Source organism: Haemorhous mexicanus, chromosome 9 (genome assembly GCF_027477595.1).
Source record: "Haemorhous mexicanus isolate bHaeMex1 chromosome 9, bHaeMex1.pri, whole genome shotgun sequence".
In the NCBI taxonomy this organism is placed as follows: domain Eukaryota; kingdom Metazoa; phylum Chordata; class Aves; order Passeriformes; family Fringillidae; genus Haemorhous; species Haemorhous mexicanus.
The window spans coordinates 6,210,163-6,232,636 of record NC_082349.1 but is presented as its reverse complement, the minus strand read 5'-3'; the positions used below and the strand labels follow the sequence as shown (position 1 = coordinate 6,232,636).

Here is a 22,474-nt window from a genome sequence, read left to right as displayed (position 1 = left end):
AATTGAAATTAGGCCATACTTGGGTCAGAGATTCATGTGTGCTCTATCAATTACAGAAGAGCTCTAGCTGCTCTAGTAGTACTTAATAGCCTTCTGGATTCTTCCAGTTTTAAAAAACACTGTAATTTGAAAGTTTTTATTTACTTTGACAATATACTGAAACCTTTTTTAATAAGTAATCAAACTCAAACGTTACACACGTTTTGGGTACAACATTTCTATTTCACTCCAAGATTAAAAGTTTGTTTAGGGAAGCAATATGGGTAAAATACTTTAGCAGATTCATAGCAGATTATCAATGGAAGAACATACAGTGGTACTTTTTCCCAAAAAGTAGTGTGATGCACTTAAAAGAAATTGGTAAATGTTCAGTAGAAGAAGAGGATCAAAGAGTTTTCTAAATCACATAATACCTTCTTTATCTGTGAATGACACTGACTATTACAGGAGCTTTTCTTGTTTCCAGGTTCAGTTTTGTTGTGTCAAAACTCTGCTTTGAACTCAGTGTACATGTTGTCTTAGCTGTTTGCACTCCAAGTGTGAACTCGAAGATTGACTTAGGAACACTAAAATAAAGGCCAAGCCATGTGAAACTATGATTTTACAGTGTATGTAGTTACTATAAATTCAAGAAGAATTGGCAAATCATATGAATATGCATAAAATTTATTGCTTGACCAGGTGGCCAGTCAGATAATTGGAAGCTTGTAAGATACTACATCACAAAAATTGTAGATATTTTCAGGTTTGTGAGTTTTTTGTTTCTCAGTTATCGTTTACTGTGCTTGTCTTGCATTTCTTTTAACCCAATCAATTAAACTGTTCTCTCAGCTGTTTAATTTTCTTCTTCAACAGCTTAGATTTTTTTTTTTCCTCTTGTTTTGAACTGTTGGATTTTAAGAGGAAGGTTGAAGACTGGTGTCAATAATAGTAAAATATGAGTCCTGGTTTCTGAGGATGTAGATTCCTCTGGTCTGTGTGGTGCAGAAACCTCATTCTGATCCTGGGTGTGCCACACATCCAGTATCTCTGAGGTGCACTTTGGTGATGAGTGTGGGGGTGAAGGTAAACCCTGCCCCAGTCATCTGCTGAAGGTGCCTGATAGAATCAAATTTGTATTCCCACTTCAAGTTCTGCAGCTCTGAGCTTTGCATAGCAATTTAAGCAAAATGAAATTAATCTTGTTTCTCTGCCAGGTCGGGAAGTGCAGTGAATGAAGAGGTGCACGTTTGGTTTTTCTGCAGGTGTTGCAGAGAAGCAAAGGCAGTGGGCTGCTGTGGTTTATTGCAGAAGAGAGGTGGATAATGTGCTGGTGGTTCTTAAATAAATGTGATACGAAAGAGAGAAGTTTATTTTGTGTGTTATTCCCAGCAACTGCTGAGTAGGGGTAGTGCTGACCTGTCTTTTTAGTGCATACATCAAGGGGCTTGTTGCCTGACACCATCCAATACTGAGGACAGAGAACTGGGCTTGATTACCCTAGGCCTCTGAAGAGTTCAGTGGTTCTTGTATTGAGTCAGTGCAGTGTGCTGGAACCAGTAATAAAGGAGATGAAACACTGGGAATCTGTTCCAGATTCATTTCTGATGGCTATGACTTATTTTCCACCTGTAATTCTGTAGATTTTGTGAAAGACTTTCTAAGTAGCAGTGAATTTCTTCCATGATCTGGAGATGGAGAGAAGTATGTTTTGTTTCAAGTTGGAAGATGTGTTGAATGAGTTTATTACAGTGTAAATCTTATCTGATGTTATATGTATCCAAGTCCTTGGAGATACTATATTAGTAAGCATTTTGTTCCACCATCTGTGGAATGAAAGAATCTTGTTTTTCTGTAGATGTAAATCCTTTTTGCCCCATAGTATCTCTTCCCTTCCTTCTCTCTCTGCATTAATCCCATCTTTCTCACATAACACCATAATTCTGGGGATTTTTTTCAGAGCTGTGTGGGTATTGATTGCCCAGCAGGTTGCTGCCAAAATACATAGAGCAGCTTGCTTTTCCCTTGAAGGGCAGCTACTTGGATTTGGTTTTACTGTGTAGATACTCATTTTCATGACAGATATATATATTAAAATATGAGCATAAAGAATAGTAAATGAACAAAATAATCCCATAATATTGATTTCTATAGGAGATAAGATTAAAGATACAACACTTGAAAAGTGGCAGCATCTGAACACTAAATCAGTATGTAAGTCCTCTTGTTCATATTACTGAGGCTCTGAATACTGCGCTTTCTTTGTAGGCTGGAGGAGACAAAAAAGCTACATGGTTAAAATATACCCAGGCAATCATGCCAATGTAATTTTTTATTCCCTATCTGCACTGTAATGCAGATAAGGGAACATTTAATACAAATTGAGATAATGTAAGAGGAAGGTTCCTTCTTTGTGATTTTTTTTTTTTCCATTTATCCTGCAGTCTTTGAAATTGCACATTCTCCTGTGATACTGTAGAAATACATGCTATGGCTTGAAAATAGCTTGTTTCTGTGGCTTGTGTTTGGTAGAAAAAGGCACAGGTATTTTTTATTTACACCCTTTTAGGGCTTTATACTCTGGTATACAGCTGCTGTTTGTGTTGGCCCAGCCACACTGACAGCCCAGCAGAGCATATTGGTTGTCACTGTGTTACAAAGGTACATTGTAAATGCTGTGTTGGTTAATTCAAAATGAGTATTTTAATGGTCTCTTATTTGGTGAACTTGAAAGTACATGCAAAGCCCTCTTCTTAGGTTATATTATTAACAGATTACTTTAAATAGCATATATATTGAAACAGCCTCTTAGCTGAAATACCAAATTGCACTGATTGTAGTAATTTCATACTGTGTTTTTGTATAAATGATGAAGGCTGCTTAAAACCCCAGCATATTTCATGGGTTTCACAGTTCTTTCTCGATTCTTTTATAAATGTAACTTTAAAAGGTTGTTACTTAAGCATCAGTCCACCTGTGTGCTTTTCTGCTTTCAAGTAATTGTATTGGTGTACTGGCTTAATAGCTTCTATATTGTATTTACCTTGGTTTCACTTAACAAGTCACTTGTAAAATGCATTTTAACCCATCTCTGGAATTTGGTCATAGATTTTCTTTTTGAATACTCATGTAGAATGAATGTGGGGTTTATTATGATGCCAATTAGAAATTGTTTCTTGAGACTCATGGGCAATAGATGGGTGTATATGTAGTGGTTGTGTTCCCTTATTAATTTCCTATAATAACCCTTGTGGCTATTTTTTTTTTTTTCATTAAGTTTCATTTCTGTACAGATGGCTTTTAAGAGTAATTGTACCTTATAATTTGAGGAAACAGGCAGTAGTGCCTCCTGTGTAGTTAACAAAACTTGTCTTGACTAGAGGTTTCAGATACTGAGATGCTGGAGGGAAGTGGTCCTGGGTGCTGAATATCCACTGTGTGTATGTGGTACAAAATGCACTTCAGGCTACAAGGCTGGGGGTTTAAATGAATTTGTGAAGGAGCTTAACGATGGTCAGTAGTGATGAGGAGGGGTAGGAGGCAGGTTGGCAGTTAGAACAGTGTTTTAGGATATGGTTGTTATTGTAGCCATGTGGGGGTTTTTTGCGTTTTTGATGGCCAACCCTCTAAAGCCTTCAGTTTCTTTTGCAAAGTGGATGGACCACCATTGCTGTTGGGTTTGCTCCCACTGTTCTCCCAGTGTGGTTAATAAGGTTGTTTACAAGTATGTTTATGCCAGTAATGAACAGTAATGTTGGAACATGAGGTTTCTTATGGGTTTGTTTTTTTTTTTTTTTTGTCAGAGAAAGAAGACAGCTTAGGTAGGGAGAAAACAAATGGATGCAGGAATGTGAGAGGGGAAAAGGGGCCCTCCAGATGAAGAAAACAGGAGCATGCTGAGTATGCTACAGGCTAAGAGGGAGGGGTGAAGAGGTGGGGATTCATGGTTGAGCTGAATCAGCCACCCTGTCAGTGGACAGAAGTGGCAGAGCTTTCTCAGTTTTGATCTGTCTGAGAAATGTTGCATCTGAGTTTAGAAGAACTTGGAGTTCCTACAACTCTATAAGATTTCTGATAACTGTATTAACACTTGTAACTCATTAATAACAAAGGCTTTCAAATGTTTTTGGGTTTTGTCTGTTAAGTCTTTATTTCCTGTGACTGCTAACAGAAATACAGAATTACAGGCACTTAGTATTAGAACTAGGACTTCATGGAGCCCAGCATAAATTTCAGATAGATGTCCTGATTGCCTCAATGGCACGGCATATCAGTGAAAAGAAAAAGCTTTACAGTGCACCTAAATGCAAGTTCCTGCCTGTTTCTGGTGGTTAGTGCTCAGTCCCTTCAGCACTGTTACAAGCATGTTAATTGTCCTGGGCACAGAGGAGGTGCATGCTCAGAAATAGCAGTTTCAGTACGCACTGTTGCCATGGATTATTGAGTTGTATGGAATGAGTTACTAGTTACAGATGACTTAAGACATAATGCACTGTGAGCATCAGCAGTGATGCTAGTTAGATCATGATCACAAACGTGGGAGGGAACTTTGCTGCACTTAACAACAGTGTTTTATAATGTGTTTGGTGTGATATGAATATAAAGGTCTACACAAAATGGGAATTAAGTTACCTACTTAGAGATAATTTCAGGGAGAAGACAGGATGAGATAAAAGTCCATATTTATTTCAGAGACGTATGGTAATCCAGCTTTACATAACATAGGATTTGAGAAATAATAACCATTTGGTGTCTATAATTATATTTCTTCAAAAGGTATGTAAGAATTTAGAATGCTATTGTGTGTCACAGTTATCAGATGAGCAGAGATGACCACAGGAGTGCTCTAAACAAAACCTGTTAATAAAAGTGGTGTTAGTAGGTGCCTGACTGCTTTCCAGTGGTCTTTCAGAGTTTTTGCCTGTTCAGATGGTCCATTCTCTAAAGAGCAGCTGAATGTATAAATTGCTGCTTCCAGCAGCTTCTCTCCTCCGTTGGTACAACTCAGAATTGATGGGCCGGTAAATGGTAGCACAACAATTTTCACTTCTTGCCCATTGTCCTTTTGGTCTGTCCCATTCTGGTCGTGTGGCACTTCTGGCTTTTATTATCAGCTTTTGCTCACTGGCACTCTCAAGTGTCAGTCCCACATGAGCTTTATAAAAAAGAACAGTTCATTAGGAGTTGTAGGCTTTTAATTAGAGATTCTAGGGGACCTCAGTCAGTTCTTCCCTTATCGCCCAAATCTAAGAAAGATCTGAAACAATGTTGAGTCTGTTTGGGTTTCATTCTTGTTTCTACCCTACAATGGAAAAAAAGGAAAATTCATAGAGTATTAGAATACAGGATTAATCCACTCTGGGATAGAGTGTGCAGCTTTAAATAATTTTATTCTTCAAATGTGTTAAACATCAGAGTAAAAACCTTCCTAAATACTGAAACATAAAAATCATCCCATAAACCTACTTGTTCTATATGTTTACTTTAGTTTGTGTTTGAATAAAGATAAATAACAGCTTCAGATCAGTATGTTAAATGGATTAATTTTTAAAAATAACTATGTTGTTACATTGATGACATTACTTGGAACTCATGCACAAATTAAGAAACATGATTTCGTATTAAATTTATGTTTAATGCACTGCACATTAACTTTTTGTGGTTTACAGTATTTCAAATTTGGAAGTTGCATGAAACAAAGTGTTACAAAACATTAGATACATCAACCACCACATTTTGCTCTACGAGCATATGAGTAAGCTCAGGAAAGGATTTTTCTCTTTTTTTTTTTTTCTTTTTTTTTCCAGCTCTATTCCTCTGGAAAAACTTGCGTGGAAGGCAGCACTGTGGTGTAAACCTATCTATTTGTTCTTCCCCAGAGCAGGGATGGATCCTTTTCCAGGCATCACAGGCAGTTACATAAGCAGGAGCTGGTTCCTGTCTCCAGGTGCTGAGGCCTCTGCAGCAGGCTGAGGCTGCTTGGCAAGGCTGGGGTTTGTCAGGAAAACAGATCAATTGCTTTCTCCTTGAAATAGTGAAAAAGGGTAGGAAATGGAATTTTATTTCTACTGTAAATGGTTATAAAGCAGGTGTCCTTTTCAGTTGAGCTGCTTTTATTTTCTGGAGCACAAAGGTTGATAGTGCTGCTGTAGTTGTTCTTGTCTCCCTGTTACTTTTGACTGTGATACTTCCTATAATGCTGCTTTGAAGTTGCTGCTCTTTTGACTGCCTTACTACTGCTCAGGCATGTGTGAATGTCTCCTTATGGAAACTTGGCTGGAGACAAAAGTGGAAATAATGGCTTTAAAATGGCATGGGGGAGAGTCAAGGGAAAAGATGCAAATATTGGTGAAATAATTAGAGAGGCTGTTCTGCTTTAAGCATTGTCCACCTCTCTTTGTTCAGTTGATTGGAAAAAAAGACAATCCAATGCAACATTGCAATAGTTTATCTTTTGTCAGCATTCATGGGTGGTGAGCTGGTACAAAGTGTTGTATTACACAGGAATAGCCTGCCATGCCCTGGCCTGCTCTTGGGTGCCTTTACATGGAGTAATGGAAACATCAGCAAATTATGGAAAGTAAAGCTGAAGGATGCTTGGTCATCTTGAGCTTTTGGTGCAGGGAAGGGATTAGCAGTGACTGTATCTTCTTTGTATTTGTTACATTTCATTTTTGCTGCTGTGTTTAGTATTTCTTACTAAATGGATTTATGGTGAGTTTTAATTGGATTTTTCTAATCTGAACTGTGGTATAGACCATGTATTTTTAAAATAATCTGTGTCATTTGCTGAGTTTTCTTTAATAACTTAGAATTCTGAAAACAATTAATTTTTTGGCTGGTTGCATTGAATGGCTACTACTTTAATTTATTAATAGAGCACTTAATTTTGGAATGCTTAATTTGGGGCCTAATCTGAAATCCTTGCCATTGCAGGCGTTTTCAGGTGTGTGGCAGATATTGCTATTGCTGCGTCACAAACGCTTTGTAATGCCTGCCCTTCCCTTCATTTGGCACCTGCTAGGCAGAAGAACTCCATGTTTGGGGACAAAATTGTTGGGCATGTGGTAAACCACCACTATTCCGAACATTATGTTGCTTGAGTGAAGAACTCCCTTTTCCATTTGTGAAGGTTTAGCTTCCAGACTGATTGATCAGATAAAATTAATTTTACATTACTGATGTGTGTCCTGGAACTTTCCACCTGTCTCCCCCCTTGTTCGAGTACTCTGATTTTCTGTTAATGTAACCCCCTGCTATGGCATTCCTTGCTGTAGTTTGTATTTTCTTGCAGAGTTGGGGCCTGAACACATCCCCTGTCTGTAGCCTCTGAATCTCCCATCTGATACTTCCAGAGTGTAGACAAGGTAGGAAGTGAAGATACCAGTGTTGAAATCTGGATTTGCATGTAGGATAATGCCGAGTTCAACTAATCTAGCAATAATAAAGTGCCTTAAAATGGCTGCAAATGTCTCCCTGCCTACTCAAAGACATCTCCTCACTGGTAGCACATTATAGAGGATCTGTAGTGTAGTTAAGAGTTGGATCTTTGCCAGTAGATGGAAGCATTTTTTAGCATCTCCTCATGCTTTGAGCATTTTTTGCATTTTTTAACCATAGTATCGAAATTGCTTCTTTTTCAGTCTCTTTCCATTTATTATAAGCTATTCCAGTTTCTGCTAGTTCAGATTACTTTCATTTAATGTTGTAAACATTTTTTACATTCTTTTTTGTGGAAGATCTTTCTAATTATGTATTTTTGGAGTTCTTTCCTTCTATTCTACATCTTTTCTTTATTCTGAGCACGTCTCTGCTTGTCAAATTTCTCTTCAATTTCTGTTTTCTTTTGCAGTAATTGGTAGTCGCCTTCTTGGAGCTCCTGAGGGAAATCAGACCTGTAGGGTACAACCAAAGCAGCACCTGAGTGACACCACTGTAGAGCAGGAGACAGAGGGGTTCAGCACACCACCAGCAGAAGGGATAAGGAACTGAAATGCTCCAAGTAGCAAACTGGGACTGCAGGGACACTTGGCCTCCTGCATTTGCTGTGACCTTAGGTCTCAATGGGCCCATAATTTTAGGTGGAAATGTATGTATTTTTCATAAGTGTGATGGAACCCTTTTTTAGCAGTGTGGTGATTCAGAGAAAACCTAATAATCACTAGGTTATATGTTGTTGTGAGTATTCTTGGCTCTCATTTGTAGTTATTCCTTTTGTCCTCAATTTTCATTTAAATATACTTCTCTTACATTAAATTCTTACTTGAAAAAGAAGTTGGCTCTGTTGCCAACTTGTTCTTTTTTTCCATGAAATCCAAATGTTATAATTTACTTTTCTTTTCTTTTTTTCTTGCTTTTTGTTTAAATATACTACATTCATATCTTTAAGCATGCTTTGATTTTTGCATTGATCTTTGTAAGGGGAAATAGCTGCTGAGAGTAAATGTTGAACTGTAAACGAAAAGCTCCAGGACCTCCAGGTAATATCTCTTCAAAGCTTACTTTGGAGACAGGCAGCCATTGATTGGATCTTCTCTGTTGAGTGGTTACGCACAAAAAAGTCATTACCTGGGAAGAATGGAACAAGGAAAGAGGAGCAGAGTAAAAACAATGAATAATAAAGCTGTGCCCTGAATATTGCTTGCCTAGAAGGTTTGCAGGCTTGGAGCAGGGGTGTCAGCAGAGCTCGTTTCAGCTGTGGGTTGCTAGGGCTGATCCATTTCTGATCAGGGAAGGTTGAACTCTGTGGTTAATGTATGACTGGTTCATGTGGTGTTTGTGATGCAGCTGACAGGCCTTGCCATAAATCACAGACAGAATTGTCATTAATTGATCTGTCTTTTCAAAGGGGTCATGAAAACTGAATCATTTTCCTGTACTACAGGCTGGGAGGGGACCTGGTGGTGGTACAGAAAACCTTCCCCACTGCCACGTGTACTTCACATCCCTTTGAAAAGGCTCATTCTAAGCCTTTCAGTGGAACTAAATTTCTTCCACTTCTGTTTTTGCATGCATGTGATGCCTATCTGAAGAATGTTGTAATAAGATAACATCTACTATTTCCCAGATAACCAAAATTCATTTTCATTTATAGAGGCGGAAATACACATAGCATCAGAAATTTTACTTGTATACAGGAAGAGTTCTGCTGGCATCCAAAGCTGTGGGATTCTGAGTTTGAAAACAGCACTACTCAGAGTGCTGCTGTTCAGTTCATTAGTTTCCTGGAATTATTACTGTAGCTTATTTCTGAAAAGAATAATAAACAGCCCTGGGAGAAATGTAGTGTAACACTGAATATTGCTTTCATGCATGGAGAACTGATTTTTTTTTTTAGTACTGTTAATTTTGCTGGAGCTTGAAGATTTTTTTTCTAACATATGTTGCAGCTTCATCAGAGTACAAATAAATATTTCAACTACCTAACAGGTCAAAATGTCAGTGCTAGCAAACCTTAAAAAATGAATTTACTGTATCTAATTCCTTTTCTTGTTGCACTGTTTGTCATAAACTGGTTTCTGTTTTCTCTGGCCTTGGCTCCGTTGGATTTTTGAGCTATGTTGGCTGTTAGGATGCAGCCTGAGAAAATGAGCACCTGGCTTGTAGGAATGCTGTGGATTGAAGAATAAAAGTTTCTTCAGATGATTTTTTTTTTCCTCTTGGGTCCTCCAAACTATTGAAGGTTGGTGCTATTGTGGGTCTTCTGAGAAGAAGCCTTTAGGAAATGAAGGGAGCCTAAGATTGTAGGGGGAATAATTTGAAGACAAAAGCACTTGTTTAGCTGTAACAAAATCAGTGGGAAGCTGATGAATACAGTTTACAGAATTCAGAGGGCTGTGAATTTTTGTTGACTATCAAAGCTACTAGCTCTTTATTTTTGGAAGGCCTATTGTAGTATAATGTAATTGATTTCAGAGGCTAGTTTATAAATTGTTATATTCAAGGTCATCAGGAATACAAGGACAGTTGGAGTTGCTGCATTAGACTGAGGGTTTACAGTTAAATGAAAAATAATAACAGGTAGATAGCAATGTGGTTTTTATTAGCAACATTTTTCACCAGACTTCTGGAGAGCAGTAGTAGCATAGTGCACACCCATCTCAATTCAAAACTGCAGATGTAATCCAAATCGTCTGAAGCTTGCAGCATTTGCCAAATATGCCTGTGCTAGCTGCAGTCACGTGTTGAAAAGGACATGGTTTGTGGCAGAATTGCCTGTCATAAAATACATGTTTGTATTTTCTAGGATCAAGTAGAACACCCTGATTCAGCAGAACTGGCTGGTTGTGCTGCAGTCATCATGAGAAGGCACAGGGTCATTAATTTCTTAACATATGTGTAACAAAAAGGTAAGAGGCAAGTTCTGCTTTAAAATATTATGATTCAGAGTTCTGCACCTGAAATGTTTTTAATGTATTCTTACAGATATATATTTATATACATACACCTTTGTATATGGATGGGTCTCTTATAAAGAAGATGATGGAGTATTTTTAGCAATTTGTTGTTTTATTTGAGAGTAATTGCCCATTTTAGAGCAAAGATCGTGTCTTATTTTGTTTGGGAGAGGGGGAAGGCGGGCAAAGTCTTTCTTTCTCAGTCTGTGCTGTAGCCAGATCTCATCAGTTCTAAATAAAGCTATTGCTCAACTCAGAACAAAGTGTTCATTACAGCAGAGGTGCCTGACTCGCAGGGACAGGTAACACAGATCGCCGAAGGGAGCTGGAACAAGATGTGCACTTGACCATTGTTTGTTGGGGTTGAAGGAAGTCTTCAGGAGCCCTGGATCTAATAAATCTGTCTGTCCAGTCCATCTGTACTTCTGTGCTGTCGTGCTTTGGGAAAATGACATTTTCTAGATGTGTGATTTTTATCAGGATGAATAAGCAATGTTTGCTTTCAGTTTGATCATGCCCTTTGTGACTTCCATCTTAGGAGCTTTCCATGGGTATTTTTTATGGGGACTATAATAAACTATTGGAGCATTTTGTGTAATAAGAGATTACTGAAATGCACAGGTTCACAGTTTGATATTCAAAGAGCTCTCTCCACAGGACAGCATGACAGAAAATCCTGAGATCCTGTTCTGGCTCTTTACATATTCTCTGGTTTTTAGGTCTTTGCTATGAGGCCAATAGTTGAATGTCAGTATTATTTCCTTTCAGTGCATTTTTTTATTACAGTGTTTTAATGTGATTATGAGCTGATCATCCACTGTTAAAAGACAATTAGAAAGACTAAAGGCTGTCAGCTCCCCTGGTGAAAACATCCCAAGGATAATTTAGGATGTGCAGTGCAGAAGATCATGGGTTACATAATCCCTTATCATAGAGCCCAACACAAATACGAGTCTGGCTGCTTTGCAGGTGTAACACAAGGCCAGTCTCTTGTACAGTTCATTTCCCAGGAGCAAACTGGCATGTGGGATATCTGAGCTCTCTTGAGAGGCAGTCTCTAAGGCTATGCCTGTTTGAAATAGCACCTAATTTTAAGGAAGGTTTTTCTGTTCTTGTGTCCTTCTTTCCCCCACTATGCAGCTGAAGTCTGTGTTGTGTTTGAATGCTGTGAGGACAAGGGCAGTAGTTCTTGGTAGATATGACACACACATTTCTGGTACATGCACCTTTAAATTAAGCCATCAAGGGAGAGTAAAGCATGTAAGCTTCATGAAATGTAAGTTCCTAAGTTTCAGATATGAAGATGATGATAAGCCCATGCTGTTGTTATGAAGAAATTGAGAAGTAAAACACACTTCCTGAATTATGCATGATGTGTGATCCAACAGGAGCTTGAAAATAATCTGGTTTGACAGACTGCATGTTTTAATTAGCTCTTTGCCCTGAAAGACAGAAGATGACTCTGTAATGGATAACGAGTGATGTTGAGCTCTGGGCTTATATACGAGTAGATAGTAACCATTGTGTTAATCTTTTTTGTATACAGAGTTAGATAAAACATAAAATTTTACTATTTTTTCCCATAATTAGTCTTTTCTGCCAAGTCTTTGCATGGAGAACTGTATTTTTGAAAAAAACTCTCCTATTTTTTACTCATTGCTGGTTTGTGCTTCCTTTTCCTTGCACTGGCACAAGATCCTCTCCTTCATATTGTTCATGCCAATGTATAGTAATTTTGGATGTCCTTTTTGGTAGCATACAGCTAAAATTACCACTGAAACTTCTTTCTGATTTGCTGCTGTTTTTATTCTCCTTTTTCCAGACTCTTAAGTGTTGTGTGTTTGCTCATCTGTTTCTCTCCATGCCATGACTCAGGATATTTGGGCAATACTACAGAGTTTCTCAACTATTAAGGATCCTTGAAAAAATGTCATGCCAACCTTTGTCCTAAGAAGAACTTTGGGGTTAGAGTAATTCTAAAACTTCCAAACTTTTATAGTGGTACATATGAGATGCAGTCAAAAGTCTCAAAAGACCTGTAAAGGAATATGTTTTTTGTTTAGCTTGGGCATTTAATAAAAATATTCAAAATAAAATTAAATTCTAAACCACAGGGAAAACGGCTCCTCAGTTATTATGGCAAGCTGTGTTAGAGCATTTTATTTTCTATTTTGATCTTGAGTTGCTGGCTATGGTGAGTTGAATTAAATCTTCACCTGGCAAAAGTGTGAGTTGCTGACAATCAGGAAGCCTTGCTGATATCTGTTAGGAACATGAGCACTCATCCTCCTTTACTGTCAGACAGAGGAGAGGACATTAAGGACTTCTGTGGATTTGGCAGTGTGTTTTGCCCTTGGCAGAAACTTGGAGAAAAGCTTAGGGGGTTGTTGCATTCTTTTATATAATAATAACAATTTTAGATATTAGACCTAAAGATTTGCAGCTGACCTTTTCTGAGAAATACCTACTGCAACAGACAAGGAGATCTCATTTAGAGTGGCTGTCAGCTTAGTGACTGTGAGCTTAAAAATAAAAGGTTCTCCATATATCCTGGTACATCAGTGAGTGAAATAACAATAGTGATATAAAAGGTCTTTTCTCTCTTCAGTTGGAACTCATGAGCACAAAAATTTGTTACGACATTTTTCAGTCTTGCAGTGCCTCACTGACAAATACTCTTTGCATCATTGACTTCGGTAGCAGGACTTTGCCTAGGAATAATTATATATGTCTTCATCAATTGTTTGCTAGGAGCAATGTTACCATTATAATGTAAATTAAATACATTATAAATGGATGTGCAGTCACCTGGTATTTTGTACAAAGCAGTGCTACTTTTTGAGACTCCTGAAATGCAGCTGGTGATCAAGGTGGGCAGCTTTTCCATTGCTTGTGTTATGATCTCTGCATCTGTGCACAGTAAATGATACGGCAGATCGTCTGTTTTCCTTGCAGAAGGAGTTAATCTTAAATTCCAGAATAGAGGACAAATCTAGGAGTATGTCAGATGACAAGTCTAGTTTATCTTGGAATTTTTTTGCAAATGGTCTTTTTTCTGTTGATGCATGTTAGATTAATTTTCTTTAAAACTTGCTTCTGTGTATATCTTCAACACATGCCTTAGTCTAATTATATGAAATTGCAATGTATTTATCTTGTATCATGATCACCTTTTAAAACAACCATGTATCAAATTTTAAGTTGACCTTGAAAACTTGAACTCTGCATTTTGTGATATTTTAATGCACAATCCTTTCCTATCAATAACTTCACTGCAGCTGTTGCCCATAATAAATGCAAAACTGTTGTACTGCAAATATTTATAATTCGTGAATTTGTAAATACAAAATGTGGTAGTAATGGAAATAAAGGAGATTGATGTTTTTCTCAAATCCAGATACTGTGGGGATAATGGTAAAGCATTGTTTTAAATTGGAAACTTCCTCTAATGTGTTGTATCTCTGGTGGAAAAAAGCAGTTTTTTAATTGAGCTGTCAGGTCTAACACTGCTTCATGCTGCAAAACAAGGTTCTCACCCTCTCCTCCTCCATTGCCTTATTTCACAACAGTGAAAGCCAACTCTGAAGAGAATAAAGCTGTTTTGGATGATGTTCAGAGAACAGATCAAGTCAAGGTCTCTGTGGTTTATAGGTTATGGCACACATTTCCCACCGAAAATGTGTCTGCTGGTAGTGAATGTTTGGAAAAAATGAATCAGGGTGTCTTGTTGCTACAAGACTTTGGTAGTGAGGCGTCCATGTTACTGCTGTTAGGGCAAAATATTACTTATTATGTGAAGATAGTTATGTAAGAATTCAGGGTTGGGTTTTTTGCTTTGGTTTTGCTTTTTTTCCCCCCCCTCATTTCTCTCTTGTCATCTTCTTTTCTAGCCTGAGAGCATTATCTCTTGATGAGACTATTTACTTCTGTGCATTTTGCTGGATTTCCAGTGGCTGCCTTTCAGGGAAACAAGGATTATTAAAGTAGACATTTTAAGAGGTAGCACAATTCAAGTAACACCCATTAAGTCCCTTAACAACTTTTACAAGTATGAATCTTTGAAGCATCTCGAGAGGAATGAGGACTGGCACAGAGTACTGCTAGCCTACGGTACATTAAAAAATCAGAAGCACAGGGAGTTTAAACTCCTTTTTCAAAGCACATGAAGTAATTGGTGGTAGCAGAGATCTGAAAGTCAGGTCTTCAGATTTTTTAGTTGGCCTTTCTGGTTTCTCTAGGCTGTTTTTTTTTTTGTTTTTTTTTTTTTTTTAGCCCGGTGTCACAGCAGTTTTGCTCTTACCATTATAGTGATCCTGATAGCCAGACATATTAATGTGAGAGACTGGAGGTAATAAAATCCAAAGCAAGTTTGGGGAAGTTGTTAATCTGAATGAAGCAAGTTTAAGCACACAAATGTTTTTTATTCCTGGAAAATTCTTTTGATTTATGTCTGTGATGTATGTAAAATTTGATTTACAAAGGACTTTTCCCCTTAAATCAGGACAATATGTAAGGGAACACTGCTGACTGAAGGTTAAGCATCTGATTGTAATTTGTTCTCTGGCAGGTTTAGACAAGGATCTGGTGGTTGTTCCCTGACAAATGGAGAACTATTTCCAAGCAGAGGCATATAACCTCGATAAGGTTTTAGATGAATTTGAGCAAAATGAAGGTGAGTCATTTTGAAGAGGATTGTAGATGCACATCAGATGTCTTCTGCAGAGGACAATATAAAAGAGGGAGAGATACCCTTTGAGGGTTTGAGTTGCAAATTAATCTCAGAACGTACAAAATCATCTTTTAATTTTGCATGGTATGTCTTCAGCATTTCTTAATAGCATTCTCTTCTGCTTCCATTCATCTTGTTTACCTTTGTAAAATTTCTTCCTCTTTTTATAGCAAATGTGTCATACACTTTCAAAGAAAGGTTTTGTGAAACCTAATCTCAGTAGCAATATTTAAATCATTTATTTTAAACAAATCAGGCAAAACTTATTTTAAGCTTCTTTTGCAGAAATGTTTTATTAGGTCACATAAATCATATAATGAAGGTTATCATGTTCAGAGCACTAAATTTTTTGCTTAGTCTAACTGGCAATTCTTTGCTGTCAAGGAAGTTGAAATGTTCATTTTATGGGGGTGAGAATCTTTCCAGGCACTTCTAGCTGTCTAAAATATATTAATCAATGCTTTCAAGCTGCTTGTGCAAATTCAACCTGATACTCATTGGGGTAGCTCTAAACTTCTTGAGTTCCAGTAACATTATTGAATTACCCTACTAATGGTTGACCAAGGATGTTGGTTATGACAGGTGAGCTTCATTTTTGTGCCCATATTTGAACACTTCTGCATTTCTATTTGTGACAGTCTAATGCAGCAGGATTAAGAGAACCTGTAGCTTTAATAAGGCAGTAAGTTTTGTTGTTTAAACCCTTTTTCAGATGCCGCTGTTTCACCTACTCTGCTGGGTGCAAAGTGGAATCAGATTCTAGATCCGCCTTCTCGTCGCCTGTCATTCAACTCGGCCGTGGCCAACGTGAATGAAGCTACAACTCCTAATGAATGTCAGCAGAGATTAAAGTCTTTCTCCTTGTCCCACTCAGTGACTGCACCAACAGGAGGAGGGGATCGCTGTGCTAATGGAAATGATTTTAGCATAAGCCCAGAGACCCCAGTCATGTGGATTGATGATCAGGCAGCAGCAGATGATCAGTTGATTAAAAGAAATAGTAATCAGGATGATCAGTGTAACTCTATGGAAGCAGGAGAAAAGAAATGTGGAAATACAGCTTGCTTGCCAGAGGAGAAAAATGTGCTAGTGGTGGCAGTCATGCACGACTGTGACAGAAGAACACTACAAAGTGGTGATGTGGTGGATTGTACAAATTACAACAGTCAGTCCCTAATGGACTCTCTTAGCTTTACACTGGATAATGAAAACCGACAGAGTGACCAATTCAGTGTTACTGTAAATGGATCCACAGAAAAGGATATTGATACAGAAAAGCAGGTAAACAGGCTGTGCACTGAAGATGACTCTGTAAGTCATTTGATTAATGCTTCATCTGAAAGCCTGACCGCTGCATGCCCCTCCTCTCGATTAAAGGAGGATTTTAATATGAATAAGGATTTGCTGTTTTCAGAAGCTACAACTGCAGGGATCAATGCAGTGACTCTCTTGCAGAGACCAGTTGATGGTACTGCTAAAATGCAAGATAATTGTGCATCAGTTGAAAATTTCACTAGTAAAGCCATTCCTCAGAGAACAGATCTAGAAGCTAAAAACTCTTCTGGTTCCAGTAGCGGAAGCTTAATTGTAGAACAGGAAACAACCCAGCAGTTGCAGTCTAGGCTATCTGGGCTCACTGAGACCTGTCAACCTAACGTGGCTGGAAGTGGCAATTACAAGGAATGTGTTGCAGAGGATGTTAGTGCCACTGATGGCGAAGTCATTGAATGTGATAAAAATCTCGGCACAACGGAATTGCACAGCATGGCAGAATGTTACCCTGAATCTCAGGAGATGACTAATTGGGAGCTGACAAAGTTGAATGAGATGAATAATAAGCAAACTCTAGGAGAGAATGAAAGACTTTTACAGACCAAACAGCCTGATGATGCATGTGGGAATAGCAAAGAAGATGAAGATGGGGTATTGGAAGCAGGCATAGACTTTAATGGGTCTGGTACAGATGAGCTTGGAGGGTCCAGTCTCTCTGATGTGATGGCTACATCAGCAGCAAGCTCTCTGTCTAATGGTTGTGATTCCTATGGAATGCAGAACCCAGTTGTTGCTCATGTTCCAAAGACTTTACCCTCCAAGGAAGACTCGGTAACAGAGGAAAAGGAGATTGAGGAGAGCAAGTCAGAATGTTACACTAATATTTATGAACAGAGAGGAAATGAGGCCACAGAAGGGAGTGGTCTTATTTTAAACAGCACTGGTGATCACATAAAGAAAAATTATTTGCATAATCTTTGTAGTCAGGTTTCATCCATGCAAGGGCAGACTTCACCAAAACCAGTGACTAACCTGCAATATAACAGTGTTCCTTTTGGTGGTGCAAGACCTAAGCAACCCACAAATCTGAAACTGCAGATTCCGAAGCCATTATCGGACCACTTACAAAATGATGTTATTCCCCCAAATTGTGGAGGTAATAGTAAAAACAAAAATGTCTTTGGTAAGACACAGTTAGGGGATACAGCAGACACGTTTCCTGGTGAAACATCTTCAAATGCCTCTGGTACTGGCTCTAATGGGGAACATTTGGACGAGTATGAATCTGGAGTCTCTAATAGTTCGTGCCTTGCAGTAGCCCCAGATAGTCCAGATAATGATCTCAGAGCTGGTCAGTTTGGAGCTCCAGCCAGAAAGCCTTTTACGACTTTGGGTGAGGTGGCTCCAGTGTGGGTTCCAGACTCTCAAGCACCAAACTGTATGAAATGTGAGGCCAGATTTACATTCACCAAAAGAAGGCACCATTGCAGAGCCTGTGGGAAGGTAAGTTCATATTTTGTGAATAAGCTCAAAGCACCCTTTTTTCCCTGGTACTGCACAACATCACATTAGAGGGCTTGCTAAGCTACTGGATATAGTTATCTGTGACATCTCTTCCTAAAAAGCTGTGTCTGAGTGAAGGAAAAATGGGAATTTCTGAGCTCTGATCTATTTAGGGTGTCAATAAAGAGTAACTCATTGTTATTAGTCTAAATGAGCAGTTTTATTTCTTGATTGCAATGGTCATCATCCTTGGGTTTATGTAAGAACTTTTATAAAATTACTAAGTGCAGGAAACTGCTTTACAGAAATTACTGCATCAATAATCCCAATAAAGTTACTGAAACAAACTTGTATACTGGGAGTGGGCTCTTGGATTGCTGGCATTCCTGCTGGTTTACATGGCTGATGAACTCAGATCTTCTTGGTCTTCTTTACTATCGTCATATTGCTTACATTATTTTAAATAGTATTAACATGTTTTTAAACATACATTTGCACTTGGGGGGGAAAAAAAAAGTGATTAACTGTAACCTGGTGTATGTCCACATAGTGAGAAATGTCTTAATGAAGACAACAAAAGCATAATTTCTGTATCCCTTTTTGTTGTGTAAGAAATACTTTATTGTTGAGAATGTTTTAACATTTTATGTATGTGCCATCGAGGTGAACTCAAATTCTTATGTGACTATTTTTATTGTAAATTATTAACCTGTAAAGTATTCCAAATATCTTTTACTGAAATATATATCAGTGACATAAGTAGGAACTCAGGGAGAAAATAATGATAATTCAAAAGCAGTAAACTAACACTCTGGTTAATTAGGTATTAATGAATACTGTAGAAAGAAATACTAAAATCAACAAGAAGTAGAATAAAAAAAAAACTTCAATTAATTTAGGCCTCATTCGAAAGTTTATGAAGTTGATTGAAAGACCTGGCTGGTATGGGTGATAATTTTTGCTACCAGAAAAGTGCAGGGAAGGCAGAATGATGTGGATAAAGAACTTAAAAGAAGCAAATGTATCAGGAAAGCTCAAATCCTTATGCCAGCTGATTCTGGAAGCAGCCCAGCAGAGCCCCCAGGCTTGCTCCTGTTCCCTTTAGGAGCCAGAGTGCACAGCACTCAGCCTCTCACTGGAGAAATGCTGAGCAGTCTTTCCCAGGACACTTTGAAAAGCTGAGCAGAGATTCCTTGTGCACTGCTCCAGGACTTGCAGCTGGTTCAGCCCATCCTGCAGCAGCTTGGTTGCAGTGGAAGTCCTGATGTGGAGCCAGTAACCACAGGTGACCAGTGAGCATCACATAAAGCACATGCCTGCCTTCAGTGTACTTTTGGTTTCCATCAGGGGCCTCATTCTTCTCCTAGCAGTTAAGGAGAATCTGTAAGGCATGGAAGTGAAAGGATTGTCCATGATTTTAGCTTTGATGTCTTAACTGATACTGTTATGTAGGTGGGTTTTTTTCTAGCTGGACAAATATTACTTCAGATTTCATGTGCAGTAAAATTTTTTACTTATTTTTGTGCTTTAAATGAGTTTATTGCTTGGAATTAATGGCTTCTCTGTAATGACTGAAGCCCTGAGTAGCACAAATGAATGCAGAAAATTAAAGCATCTGTAAATGGATAAAACATGCGATGATAGAACAAGGCCAAAAATGTCTATATGTTTTTTTTTTGCTTTTTACATTCTTCTGACAAACCTTGAGAAGAACCACCAGTGCCAGTGGGGTTTTTTTTTTTGATTATATGTGGGAAATGGATAAAATAAAAAATACCTCTACTCAGTAGACAAACTGACTCAGTAGACTTAGAATGGATTTGTTTTTACAAGCTTTTGTCAGCAAATGTTTATCTGGGCCAAATTTGTTCAAGTGTAGCCAAAAGATGTGGCAGAAAGGACTCATTAATAAATGCTAAGGATCAGTGTAAGTCAAATACTTAGCACATACTGCAAATTGCTTTACAGCCCTTAATTCCTGTAACGATTCTGGGCAGAGAGAGACCAAAGCTTTGACAGACAAGTTCAGATGAATGTGGCTGCTGTGGCTTGAGAAATTCCATTTCTCAGCTGTCTGCTCCTGCTTTCTGGCTTTTTTCCCCAGAGCAGTTCAGAACTTCACTAGTAAAACCATTCCTCAGAGAACAGATCTAGAAGCTAAAACCTCCTCTGGTTTCAGTAGTGGAAGCTTAATCATAGAAACAGCCCACACCATGTGTGGTGTAGGTAACTCCTGAACCACAGGGATGCTTCCTCTGTTACATGTCTGAATCTCACTAAAAGAACTGGGGAGACTACATCTTCAGTCCTTGCAGTTATTTGTTTCTAGGGGAAGTCATGGGGTTAAATATTTTGAACACAAGCTTTAGCACAACAGTTTCTGTTTAAGCTTTATTAGCATCGTCACAAATCATTTTAGTAGGGGTGAATGTATCTGTTTCATTTGGGAATAAACACTGCATTTAAAAATAATTGAGTGGCAACTAGGAAGTCTGGGTTGTTAATTTCAGGGTAATAATTGCAAAGTTAATGGATGATAAGAACCATTTGGATTGATAGAAAGTAATACACTTACAGTAAATTTTGAGTTAAAATAAAGAACCTGATGAATGTGTGGACACATTCATAAATTATATGTTACGTATTTATGTACCTTCTATTGTCAGATTACATCATCATCCTTACTAGGAAAACCAGAAGATTTATATGCAATCTTTTTTATTGACAATCAAAATAATATTTTTCTACTAAAATACTAAAAAAATCAGCAATTCCACTAGCAACTAATTCTTTAACAACTCCTAGTGAACCTTAAAACCCCAGTAACATAAAAACTTGCTTTGACACTGCTCTGTTGTTTTTTTATAGCATGATGTGCTGAGATAATGACTTGGTGATTGTTAATAACAAGTCTGACTTGTCAGTTGTGCTGGATTGCGTTCTCTGCATTACTGCTGCTCAAGGCTGATGCAGCCTGAGAGAGGAGGTGGGGATGTTCTGTCATTGCTTCTATTTTCTCTTTTAATATTTAAATCATTGCATCTGGGAGCTTTCATGAATGTGTTGTTTGAAAAAGGGTCCTAAATTAGATATTAATTTGTGTTGGGCCTTCATTCATGGTTGACAACATTGATTTTTCCGTGTTCAATACTGAATGAACTTTTGACTGGAAGTTTTGCCCAGAGAACTGAAATGATGTCAAATGTCTTTAAAATATGCTGTGATGTTGTTTTAAATATTCCCTAGAATACATGTAAATTGGGTTAGGATGTATGTGCAGAAATCACGTTTTTCAAATATATTTACTTTGGTTTTTGAAAGGTTTTCACCCTTTCATATGTGAAAGGGTGGGTTTTATTTTTGCATTAAAATTCCAGTCTGTGCTTAATTATATTTTGATTTCGAAATGTTTTAGTTGTCATAGTTAGAAAACATTAAAACTGGTTCTAATGAGACAGGGCTGAGCTTTCTGCATGTTTTTCAACTCTCATGTTTAGTTCAGAACCTGTATTTGCTTTTTTGAACACTTGCCACTAAAAGTAGTTGTAATTTGGTGTGATCTTTAACTTGGTTGAAATTTAATTAGGCTTAAACACATTTATATATAACAATCCTGTGTAGCTTCTTGTCTGTATTACAGAAATAATGCTGCTGGAGTGATGGAATATTTTTTAAAATTTAGAAAGCATTATAGATCATAATAATGCATAGTGTATTGCAGAGATACTATCCACCCATAATTAAATTTTGAAATTCTCTCTTGATATCTGAACTCATTTGTTAGGCAGCTGCTGTTGTTTCTAGATCTCCTGAGTGTGACATTACCTTGTGGATGTTCATCAGTATCTTCATATCACTGGAAAAATAACCCTGAAGAACTAGTGGGTTTTTTAAAATAAAGACAATATAATTATTTAAAATGAATTAGAAATCATTAAGGGCACGTCTTCTACAGAATTTTGAGAAGGCAGTTGCTACTGTAGGATCATGTCTGCATGCAAGTGTGTTTTGGTGCACAAGCCATGCTCATGTTTGATGGTTTTGCTTGTCTGGAGGAAGCCTCAGGACTGTTTCCTGCCCAGGACTGGGGAGTTTTTTAGAGCTGGTTCAGGGGAGAAGGACCAGCACTGCAGCTGCATCTCCATGGCACTTTGTGCTCCCTGGGCTTTGCTGCAGCCCCTTTAGCAGCCAGGGTGCACAGAATGCAGTTCCTGAGTTCTCCCTACTGTTGTGATACTGTGGTGGTTGTATTCATGTCAAAATGAGCTTTTTTTGTAGAAATGGAGCAAGATTTTCTTGCAGTACTGATGTCGTTCAGCTTTCTGAAATGTTCTTGGTTTATATATTTAACACTTAAAACATTTTGATAATCACTGTTCTTCCTCAACCAAGGAGTAGCTTGCTAGATATGAAGAGATTAAACAGCTGGAGTTGCTATCAAAATTTCAGTTCAAAAAAACCTCTTGAGATAGTCAAGTCCAGTCTTGACTGATGACTGATCACCACCTTGTCAATCAGACCATGGCACTGAGTGCCACATCCAGTCTTTCCTTAAATACCTCCAGGGACGGTGACCCCAGCACCTCTCTGGGCA

The 22,474-nt window shown here is 38.0% G+C and overlaps 1 protein-coding gene across 2 annotated transcripts in view; it reads left to right on the top strand.

Annotated features, from left to right (window-relative positions):
* The window catches only part of ZFYVE9 (zinc finger FYVE-type containing 9), a 57,488-nt gene that overhangs the window by 4,985 nt on the left and 30,029 nt on the right, over window positions 1–22,474 (top strand). The window contains exons 2-4 of one of the 2 annotated variants that reach the window (XM_059853821.1): window positions 10,226–10,328; window positions 14,944–15,048; window positions 15,818–17,880. In XM_059853821.1, the coding sequence (XP_059709804.1) occupies window positions 14,979–15,048; window positions 15,818–17,880 (2,133 nt within the window). In that variant the 5' untranslated portion in view covers window positions 10,226–10,328; window positions 14,944–14,978. The remainder of the gene's footprint in view (window positions 1–10,225; window positions 10,329–14,943; window positions 15,049–15,817; window positions 17,881–22,474) is intronic. The other variant, XM_059853822.1, reaches the window with a different exon arrangement.